The sequence below is a fragment of the Castor canadensis genome, chromosome 5, assembly GCF_047511655.1.
Source record: "Castor canadensis chromosome 5, mCasCan1.hap1v2, whole genome shotgun sequence".
NCBI lineage: Eukaryota > Metazoa > Chordata > Mammalia > Rodentia > Castoridae > Castor > Castor canadensis.
In genome coordinates, this window is record NC_133390.1 from 89,840,973 (window position 1) to 89,853,176 (window position 12,204).

Sequence of the window (12,204 nt, forward strand, 5' to 3'; positions counted from 1 at the left end):
TTTATGTGTTTGCACATGTTAAGTCCCTTGCCTGGAATGGCGGTCTCCTTTATTTTCTACTCATAATTATCTATGATCCTTTTCAAAAGTATCCAATACAAGGATTTTTTTTTTTCCCACTTGACTGTTTTTGACCTTTCTGGACCATGGTCCCACAGCACTTGTGAACTGAAATTTTTGATATGATAGGCACCAATGAACTCTGCTCTGTAAGTTTCTTATAGCCATGCATGTGTGAGCTGGCACATAGTAGGTGCTAGAAAAATATTTATTGGATTAACAATGAAATGTTAAAGAAAGTACCACAAGGAAAGGCCTCAAGTTATCAGGCACTGTGTTTCAACTTATCTGTTTATAAAACTTTCTTTGTCATCTTTCCCTGAAATACGGATAATGAAATACACTGATTCATCAGCCTTGTAAATAATCCTGGTCTCCTCCAAGGAGCTACTGCGATAGGAATGAAATCATCGTTTTATAGTGGAAAAGACTCTTCTAGAACTGTGTTTGGCACACACTCCCAGTAACTATTTGGGGAAGTAAATTAAAATAATGTCCTTTTTCTCACACCTGCCATGAACAATGTAATGTGGCCAATTTCTCCAGCAACAAAGTTTGTAAGCAGAACTTCAGGAGCAAACCAGATCAAATATGAAGAAAGTTGTTTCACCCATTTTACATGTGTCATCCTAAAAGTCTGAGGTCACTTTTTTCCTCCTGGTGGTCACAGCACCCTCATTTCTCTCCATGCTTAGCTAAGTGTAACCTGCCCAACATGGGCCACACAATCTGAACATGGCATTTTCAAGTATTTTGTGGATATATTGACACCACTGATGTTCACTTTGAGGGGTGTACTTGTCCATATGCTAAGTATTAAATATGACCATTTCACTACTCTTTACATGGATTTTTTTAGAGAAAAAAATAGGTAATTAACAAATAAATTAGGTTTCACCTTCAAATGATCTGGGATAGCATAAAAGAAAAATTAAACATCAAAGAAAGGGCAATTCTAAGATTCCAGCGTATACCAAACAAAGATACCTTGAAATCAGCCAATACCAGCTCACAAAATAATAAAGGAAACTTTGGAAATTTTGCCACTCATTTGGCCTCCACCCCACAAGAAAACTCTACATTCTATAAATAAAATGTGTTTGACTATTGTGAGACCCGCCTCTCCCCAATCCATGCACCTCCAGAGGCACTGAGATCTGCCGGGTGACATATGAGATCTAAAGTGGAAGGATAAAAATAACCTGGTCCTCAAAAAGACATGATAAACGCCAGACAGCTGAGTCACTTGGAAGCCCATGTTGACTCCCAAAAGGGACATCCATCCTCCTTCTGCTTCTCACATGTTCACATACAACCAGGTGAAAACCACCACCCACTGCCCGGGACGGAAGGCTGTGACGCGTCCTCACTTCCCCTCCAGACTCTGAGGTCACGACTTGGGACTGAACTTTTAATAATTTATACTAACGCGATCAGCCCAAGTGAGTCATTTAGAAGGGAAAAGGAGAAAGGCTTAGGAAAACCACCCTAATCCAATAGATCCCTCCACCCGCCCACACACACACACACACCCCATTTCTGCTGCCAGAGTGGAGGCACACGAAGCTTTCTTCTGACGATCATGGCAAAAAGAGTGGGGAGAAATGGAAAGTGGAAGGGGCGATGCTCAGAGAGGACATCAGAATTGTCCAGGAGTGGGAATCCCTGGCCAAAGAGAAAGGCTGTGCGCGTCCGGGATGGGGGACGGATTCCTAGCACCCAGCCACCCGCCGCGGTCACCCGGGAGGAGGCAGGCGATTTGTAACGTGCAGCTCCAAACAGGGAACTAACTCTTCGGTTCCACGTAGCTTTCAAACGGTGGCGGGGCCGCGGGCAGGCTGCTGGGGACAGGGGCCCTCGTAGCCTCGCGAGCTTGCAGAGCAACCCAGCCTGGCGACCGCGTCTTGGGCCGCCACAGGTCCGGGGCGCTCGCTCGGTGCCCGAGGACCTGCAGTGCTCCAGAGCCAACTCCCGCGCGGGGAGGAGGAGGTCCCCTGCCGCCGCTGTGCATCTCGTCCCCTGCCTCACGTGCCGCCGAGGTCCGAGGCTCGCGGCCGGCACAGGCCGCCAGCACCGCGACCCTCCCCGAGGCGCCTCACTTACGGGGGAGTCGTAGGAGAAGGCGCACTCGCTCTTGTAGACCCTGTCCCCGGACCTGGGCACGCGGATCGTGGGCATGTGGGGCACCAGCAGTTCGCCGATGTCTCCTGCAGCCATCTTCCTGCTGCCGCTGCCGCCCGGCATGCTGAACAGGGCGCCCCGGCGCTGCATGGCCGCGGCACGCACCAGCCGAGCGCGCGGGAATCGGAGCGGGAGCCGGAGCGGAGCACGGGGTCTGCCGGCGGCCGCGGCGCCAGCGGGCGACGGGAGAGGAGCGGAGCGGGGCCGGGCCGGGCCGGGCGGGCGGGCGGGCGGGCGGGAGAGGAGAGCGGGCCGCGGGGCGGGAGCGGGCACCGGGGCCCGGGAAGGGGGGGACGCTGCTATTTTTAATCCAATGGCGAGTCGCCGGCCCAGCTGCAGCGTCAGGCGGGGCGCTGGGGTGCGCCAGCCGCAACGCGCCGAGGAGGGGGCGCAGGAGGGGGCCGTGCGCCCAGCCGGGCTCGGCGGCAGGGGGTGGAGGGCGAGCTCCGGGCTGCGCGGGAGCCCCGAGCCGGCGCGCGGGAAGCCGGGACACCCCGTGGGAAAGGAGGGGGCACCCACGCCCGCGGTGCCGCGCGGCCCCAGCACTGGCTTTTGGATCCTAAATCGCTAGCTGCCAAGGGGCAGATCCAAGGAGGCCACACAAAGAACGGGGCTGGGGATTTACAAAAAAAAAAAAATCCAGAGCTGAGACTTCCCCCGATTGGGAGGGGTGGGACTTGATGTGCAAATCTGGAACCTAATGTGGGGTCAAATCCGTATTTGTGCCACGCACTTCTGTTACCTCACTAAGCCTGTTCCTCACTTTTTTTTTTTTTTAACATCCGAAGCTCTGAAGCTTCATAAAAGAAACTAGACTTGAATGGGATCCAATGAAAATAAAGTTATCTGAATGGAAATACGTTATTTTTCAATAATACAGCTTTTTTTTTTTTCTGTATTGCCAGGGGAGGGGGCCGTCAGAATTTTTTTCAGGGAAAGGGAGGCTTTATATTTTTCCCTGCCTTGGAATATATTCTGTGTGATTCAGGATACCCATGTTGAACATTCAGTGGCCTAATTTAAGGATCTTATGTGCAAACATATCTATTTTGCTCATCCACCTCCTCAAAATACATGATGAATGGGGTTTGGTTGGAGAGTTAATAATCTGAGAACAGAGCATGCCTCACAGTATACTCATTTTCTATTTAAAAAAAAAAAAAACCCTTTTACAACACTGGTTCAATTGCACTGAGTTCCCTAACTGCACCCAGCATACTCTTAGTCCAAGGGTGATCACCGTCTCCCGCAGTTAATGTAAGGCAGAAATAGCAAGAAATATGAACCAAATGAGTGATTTCTGTAAACCTCTCCCAGACCACATAATTCTTTAAGTCTTTGTTGTTGCTGTTGTTGTTTCATTATTTCTCTGTCACTCTCCCAGGTTCTCTCCAACACATTCTGGTAACTCACAACGTCAAACGCTGCCTGATGTGAAATGGAGAAGGAGCTGTGGTGCAGGGCAAAAATTAAATATTATCACTGCCCTCATCATTGGACAAGTCCTCTCAACCAGCTTCTGTTTGGGATTTATGTTCATTAGTTTATCACCTTTAAGTAGCATCTGTCTATTTAGGTTCATAGCTGACACATGCTCCAATCACAGAGGAAAAATTTGATTCAGAGTTTAAAGTTTAATCTCAGATTAAATGCAAATTAAATCAGTGACACACTGGTTTTCAATTTTCAGGCTGAAAAAGATATACTGAATTAGCCTGGGAGACGTAGGCTCTCATATACATTATTGGTGAGAATAAAAACAGCAAACCTATGGAAGGAAATTTAGTAACACTGATCATAATTCTAGATGCATATACTGTCTTTTTCAGCATTTTCTTGTATCGACATTTATGCCACAGATAAATTCAGACTGTGTAAGGGTATTTGTTGGCATTCTCTTGGAAGTAACAAGAGTGTTACTAAAGATCCACATTTGGAAAGTGGTTAAAATGTGTTGGAAACAATAAAATCGCTCTACATGGGCTGATGCATGAGAATCTCCAAATGATGTTGCTAGATGACAAAAGCAAATCAGTGTACAAAAGCAAGGAATGTGAAGGCCAATCATCTACAGTAAGCACCCTGGCACATCCTGTATTGTTCTTCCTGCTAGTTGTTTGTGCCTGTGGTAAATACTTTTAATGTTGTTCCTTGAGCTATACATGTATATGGAGGTATGCATGTTTGGCCCTGGGATGTCTCTAGAATACACAGGAAACTACCAATTGTAAGTATCTTTGGAGACAACAAAAAGTCTGAGACTAGAAGAGGAGTCGCCACTTGCTTGTTACCTGTCTATACTATTCAGCCCTATTTAAAGAAAAAAGTTTTTTGAGACAAGTTCTAGCTAAGTTGCCCAGACTGGCCTCAAATTTGCCATACTCCTGTCTCAGGCTCCTGAGTAGCAGGGTTTACTGGTATGTGCCACCACTCTTGGACTCAAATTTTTATTATTTGCAAGTATTACCTTAAAAATTAACTAAAATTCAGTTGTGAAAACACTCCAAGTTCAATAACCAGAAATAGTAATAAAAGTTGAAGATTATTGCTGCATTGCTATAACAATGCATACCAACTTATTTGTATAATTATACAGGTTAAAATTATAGAGAATGATACTTACTCAGCCCATCAAAGTAATCAGTCAAAGATGCTTCTAGCAGCCAGAGGCTACTAGTCTAGAGGCTCCAATCACCAAAGGTCCCACTCCAAACTTCCCAGAGGGCTGAGGAGATGTCACACCTAAAATCCATTTCTGCAAACCACATTGCCAGTGACATACCAGATGGAAAGCTATAATCACAACAGGGCAAGTAGAAACTATCCAAACATAGAGCAAAGATGCTTATACAAATCTTAAAATTAACATTAGTACTATTATAGCTTATTGCTTAACATACAATGCTTATATGGTATTATTGCAATTGAGTAAACAAGATGCATTTTGACATGACTGGAGAGACATGCAATTTAAATAGCTATGTTTGGGATTGACTATAGGATTTTGCTACTATTTTCAAAATGTCTCTAATAATGTTACATTTTATAATATTAAAAGTTATCAAGGAAAAAATGTTAGTAAAAGAAACTTCACTGTATTAAGACAATGTTCTAAAACAACTTAGAGTGGGGCATGGTGGCACATACCTGTAATCCCCAGCACTAGAGAGGCTGAGGCTAAAGGATGTTTTGATCCCAGGAGTTTAAGACCAGCCTGGGCCACATAGAAAGACCCTGTTTCAAATAAAATAATGCAAAAGATATTTGGGAAAAAATTCTGGCTCAACTACTGAAAACGTTAAACTTAATTTTTCTACATAAAACATTATAACTGGACTATTTTTGCTACCAGGCCAATTTCTGCACATGAATCTCAATCAGTAAGCAAGAGTGCAGTAATGATGGGTAAGTAACTTTAACTTCCAACATAAATTCAAAGTCTTAACAGAGATTTCAGAAGACATGAAGATTAGGAGCTGACTTTTGCTGACTAAGGCTACCACATCAGTCTACTCCTCCAATGATGCTCAGTGTAGAGCCCCAGCTCAATAGCCTGGCTTTCCAGGGCTCCCCTCATCTGACATTCATCAGCCCTTCAGACTTTACCTCTCACTCCAAACTTAAGTTAAAAATTAACTAAAATTCAGTTGTGAAAACACTCCACGTTCAATAACCAGAAATAGTAATAAAAGTTAAGATTATTGCTTCATTGCTGTAGCAATGCATACCAACTTTCTGTCCATTAAGGGGAAATAAACTTGTCTCCTAGCCTCATCTGAAAGCTCTCCCCTCTCATCTCTATCTTCTCAATCCTTTCAAGACTTGATATTGTTTCCATTAAGCCCTTTCTGACTGCCCTAACCCTCAAAGATCCATCTTTAAAAATTATAGCCCCTATTGCCGTACTCATTATTGGACACTTCTTTATGACATCTCTTGTATTGTTATTTAATTAGTCTTGGTTCCATGTCTTATACCTCTATATAGAGAGTAAACCTTCTGAAATAAGTTGTGTTTCTTAGTATCCTTGCCCATTATGGAAGCTCAATGTCTGTGGGGTATTGGCCACCTAGAATGGCCTTATTTTAGGCACTCAATAAATACCTACCAAGTGAATGAGTCACATCAGTTGTAATAAATAAGTTTTGCAGTCTGCTTTGTGTCTTTTTGGTAAAATTCATTGCCACACAAATGTTATTCCAAGAATTGACAGAGGTTGCATTAAATTTGATATGAATGTTAGTTATGATGACTACTGCCAAAAGGGAGAATTAGGAAAATGCACAGGGAAAAAATATATATAATTATTTCAACTAATGAAATAACTCTTGACCTCAAATGACTTCCAAAAAGGTGCATCTATGGTGAGACTTGTGAGGGAGGCTTATCCATGCAATTTTCTATCATGGCAGATAACCTTTGTAAGGAAACACTGCTTACTAAGTGTGAAACAATAGGGCACTGGGTAAGAATTTTTCTCTCAGAGACAGTTCTGTGTAGCCATGAAGATCATGTAGTATAAGAATATTCATTGATATGGAAAGATGATGCAAACTTCAAAAGTAGGCTATAAAGGAGCATATACATTACTATTCCTTCTAAGTACATGTGCACATACACGTATACATATTCATAACAGACAAAGACTAGATTGTAATAAGCTAACAATTATCTCTGGATGACAATTTCTTTTTCTTTGTGCTTTTCTGTATTATTTTAATACAGAAAATTGTAAAAAATACTAAAAATATTTTGCACTAAGCATCTTTTTGTAAATAAAGAAGAAATGTTAAGTTTTTATAGTACTACTGATTACATCAGTTTTCACTTTTACCACTCTTACTTAACCCTTTCACTACCTATAAAAAAGTAAGCAGGTTTCTGCTGCTAAATCCATAGGCAATCTTCCTAACTGGAAGATAAATTCCTACTTCAGTAAGCAAAATCCTTGAGCAGCTCTTAGCATCAGAATGAGGTAAACTGTTATTCAGTTTACCACGAAATATGATGCCTGTTCACCTTTTTGAGTCTCACGATGTGTAACATTGTAACACTCCCCCACAGTCCTTCCAGGAGCATGACTCATAAAATACTCATAGAGGCAGGCAGATTGTTTTTCAGGCCAATCTGACAAACACCATCCCTCCTCATGCCTACCACCACTTCCATGCACACACAAGGAGACATACCCTCCACTCTAGTGTAGAGAAGCTCAGTGTGAGCACTGTAATGAAATACTATCCATTGGGTCAAAGGTCTCGTTTCATATTTCCCAGTAAATGGGTCAAAGCAAGTTACTTAAATATGATACTACTGCCTCAAAATCCAAAGCGCACTAAAGATACGTCTCATTCTTTATGGTAGGGAGCTCAAGATGAAAACCTTATCCTTTACTTTTTTAGGTGATTAAACTCCCCCCTGCCCTGGGAAATTTAGCTGGGATAGCAGGTCCCTGTATTTCCTGAGACTACATCTCCCATCTCTGTCATGGTCACCCGGCATTTCCTGTTTTCCAGGTTCCATCAGCATGTATCATTATTATTAGAGATTAGTGTCATGTCATATATATTTTGATGGTAAGATCAAGAATTGTCAAATTATAGTCCATGGGCCTAATTCAGTCTGCTGCCTGCCTTTGTAAATAAAGTTTTGTTAGAATACAGCCACATTCATCCATCTACACGTTCTCTAAAGCTGTTTTTGTGCTAAATAACAAAGTAGTTATTACAGAAACTTCAAGGACTAAAGAACAAAATATTTATTATCTGACCATTCACAGAAAATTTTGCCAATCCCTGGTCAAGATCCCTGCAGTCTCCATGTTGTGATTCAGAGTCAGAAACTTGGCAGGATCTTGAATAAGGGAGTAAAGTTGTGTTACTAATCCTTAAGTTTATCCTAATGGAGAAAATGTGTTCACCAAACCAGTAGCTGCAAACTGAACCCCAGGAGATACATCAGTTTGCCTCAGTGAGATCATCTCTGAAATATCATCTAAGCTAAAATCACTACTTTGTTAACTTTACCATGATCCATCATCATTCTCCAGCCTATTTAAAGCCAGGACATAGAATGGGAGTGTGGTGGTAATCAACAAAGTCTACTTCTTTGTCCTTCATAATGACACAAATCCCTGCAGTCTTGCTCCACATTTCAGTTTCGTCAGGGAGGGGGAACATCAGTTCATCTTCTTGGTCCTTTCCACTACAGTAACTATTATTCTACAGGTCAGAGAGCCAAGGTATAGATTCTGGAGTTTCCCAAGGGTCTGTACTTCAATAATACTTTCAGGAACTGAGATGCTACATGAGCTTAGAATCCTACTGGGTCTACCAAGAGGGAATAGGGGTCAGAGCCCCTATATCCCTAGCCCCCACTAAACCTCTGTTCTGGCAGTTAGGAGTCTGTCCAACAGACTCCAGTTTTGCTCAGAGCCAGTTTCAGGCTATGTCTAAAAGTTCTAGAGAGCACAGTTCCTAGGGGAGAAGCTGCAGAGCATGGTAACATGAGGGTTCACACTGTCCTCAAGAAGCCCACTGTTTCACTTCCTCAAGAAACCCAGCATCCCCTTCAACCAAGGAACTCTGGGGATGCCAGCTGCCTCCTGTCCTGTCTGTGCTCGTGATTTTTGAGTGTGGGGTTTGATTCAGGCCTCTGCTAGCTAACCTTGGAGTTGGTGGAATTCTTAGAGGAGTACCCACTGTATACATTCCCTGGAGACGTGTGACCAATCACAGCCAGAGTTATCTGTGGATTAAAGCCTAAGATCTGTTAATCATGTTTTGACTGCTGCCTCTCACCATAACCATGCTGACTTTGCTACTGGCAGTAAATCACTACCACTCAGGATGCCCACCCAGGACTCCTCCCATCCCTACAGGGATCAGAAAACCTCGTTCACCAGAAACTCCTGTCATCAGCATTCTGAGACACTTTGAACAATTAGTAAATTGCCTTTAAAAGACTCTGGGTCCCATTGGAATCATAGCTGATAGATTAAATTCAGCATCCTGTCTCTGAGTCCCTTCCCCTATGCTATGCCAAGAGACTTCTAGCTCTTGTCATCATCTAGCATGAGCCAGCATTTGGTCCAAATTTGGACTGAGCAGTTCAGATTTGCACACTAATGCAGTCTATACAAAATGTCTACAGAGTGAATCCATATCAACCAAGTTGGCCTGGTACAAATGCTTGTTTCTCCCTCCTTGGTCAAATTTCCTCAAAATCTATCCCTACAAACGTGGCCCCATTTTGAAGAATTTGTTGGTTCCTGTGATTCCTTTAAATATATCTGCTAGACTTATTCCACTTTGATTCTGTATTTTATCCTTTGAGACTACATTGAGATACCAGAGAAAATGGTTATCAGTAGAAAAAGATGAAAGGGTTGTACAGTGGGGAAAAGTCTAACTTGTTCCTGGAAGAGAGATTTGGATTCATTAGAGAAGGAAAGCATCTGAGTACACATTCAGAGTAGTTTCGGAATTTGGCACTTTCCAAGTTCCCCTACATATTCCTGGATTTCTCTATTTTGATTATGAGACTGCTGTTCTTTTCTCATCTATGCCATAACTTGTACATAAATGTAAGTAAGTGAAATAGCACTTTTTATCAGTAGCATCTACTTTTCAAGGATCTGACTCAATAACTACAGAGAGCAAGTAATTCTTTTATCACGGTCTACATAAATATTCTGGGATTCTTCCTATTCTTGAAGAATTTAAAGATTTGAGCATATTCATCCCTTCAATCAAATCATCTAATGTCCTTTAAAAGCGAGTCCTGACATTTCCCTTTCTGACCCTTTCACCCCAAGACTAAGACAATGAACACATTTCTCCAGAGATTTATGGTTCTGAGCATATAATCTCAGACAACACAGGTACTAACTTCATTGATGTATTTCACATCGGAGTTTTATGGTCTGCAACTTTCTATCTTGAAATCTGAGTGGAAGTCTCACTGATGTCTATTCATTTTGGAACTGAAACACAATTCCAAATATACCTTATTTCAAATGTATGGTGCTTTGTCACACATTCTCTGAAACCAGAAGGTTAAAATGCTACTGTTGTAAGCAATAGAATCTGACTAAGATAAGCAATAAGAAAAAATGTTGTGGAAGACTGAAGGATGACTTCCAGTTCTGATGGATAGGCTACAGTATCAGAAACCAAGTATCAGCCAGGTGTGGTGACACATGCTTGTAATCCCAGCATTTGGGAAGCTAATACAGGTCAGTGTGGGTTATGTAGTGAGATCCTGAACAGACAGGAGAAAAAGAGAGAAAGAGAGAGAGAGAGAAATCAAATCACAGATTATCACAGTGTCCACATACAGATTTTCCTTCCAGACACTGCCACTAGTGGATGCAACAATAATTTCCTTCCATCCATGTACAGTCCTACTCTAGATTTAGGTTTCTAGAAAGCAATCTGTTTGACTGACCCTATGATTGGGAAGGGGCCATTTGACAAAGAAGAAATGCTGATGAGACCATAAGCAAGTTAATAAGTAAGTACTACATCTACCTTGAAGAATTTTATGAGCATAGGGAATTTTTAAAAGGCACTTAATGGTTTCCCTGGAATATGCTAAAAAGAATGAGAATACTTAGCACATTTCAAGCAATCTTCTATGTACTTTACCAACATTTCCAATCCTTGTAACATCCATGTAACTTTTTTTGAGCAACTGTATATGTAGAAGCACGACTTAGGCCTGCAGATACAAAGGTATATTAAAATGGTTTCTCCCCTCAAATGACTTGCAGTCTACTTAGGGGGACAAAGTGCATAATAAAACATTTTTTAAAATATGTCCTTATGTCTACTGAGTGACACAGATAATAAGTATGTGTGACAAATATTCTGAAAAATGTGAGGAAAGTAAATTTAGAAAAGTGGAATGATTGAAGGAGAATATTCCAATTGGGATTCATCATGAGCAAAAGTATGAAAGCAAGACTGTTCATGATGTGATCAATGAGTATTGAGTAAATCAAGGTGGTTAGAGGTACATACAGAGTAAAGTAGTTCTCCAACTAACTTGCAGTTAGTCCCTTAAAGAGAGGAATAAAGCTTCCCCAAAAGCTATCTGTGCCCTAATCCCTAGAACCTATTTATATTAGCTGATATGGCAAAGAAATGTCTGTCCTTGGCATGTGTGATTTAATTAAAGACTTTGAGATGTGAGGAATTATCTTAGATTATCTGAGTAGGTCCTAGATATAAGCATAAGTGTTCTTATACGAGAGATGAAGAGAAAGAGCTGGCATACATAGAAAAAGGAATGTCAATATTACCATGAAGGCAAAGGCTGAAGTGATGCAGCTACAAACCAAGGAAGACTGATAGTCACCAGAAGCTGAAAGGCAAGAACAGGTTCTCCTCTACAGCCTCAGGAAGGAACAGCCCTTGGCAGCACCATGATCTTGGCTCAGTGACAATGAATTCAGATTTTGCCTCTAGAACTGTGAGAGAATAAATTTCTGTTGTTCTAAACTACCATATTTGTAACCATGCATGACAACACTATAGGACATAAATACAAAATTACCTTTCTACTTCTCATCTCCTAAGAACTTTGCTTTCCTCTACACAGCACCTGTTACAACTCCTGCCTCCCAATATCTCAAACCTGACAACAATGCTACTTAATAGCAAGTATACAAGACCACAAATTTTTATTTTTATTTTATTGTTTCTACCTAAGAACAATATGCCATAAACAATGTACACATGATTAATCAACTGCATTACACAGATAAAAGCTAGCACCCTGAGGAATGCACAAAGTAAATATAAAGGGTAGGCTGATGTATCAAGAATTGAGCATCCAGAAAGTATATCACGAAAAAGAATGTGACCCTGCAGGCAGATTAAAGCAGGACAAGCTGCACCGAACCCACGCACAGTGGGATCACCGCCTCTCCGGCGGTGCCGGATCCACGACCACCGGACC

The 12,204-nt window shown here is 41.9% G+C and overlaps 1 protein-coding gene across 1 annotated transcript in view; it reads right to left on the bottom strand.

The window, feature by feature from the left end:
- Usp13 (ubiquitin specific peptidase 13) overlaps window positions 1-2,450 on the bottom strand; it is a 107,012-nt gene extending 104,562 nt beyond the window's left edge. The window contains exon 1 of the mRNA XM_074073712.1: window positions 2,164-2,450. Within this exon, the coding sequence (XP_073929813.1) occupies window positions 2,164-2,331 (168 nt within the window). The 5' untranslated portion in view covers window positions 2,332-2,450. The remainder of the gene's footprint in view (window positions 1-2,163) is intronic.
- Window positions 2,451-12,204: the final 9,754 nt, after the last annotated feature.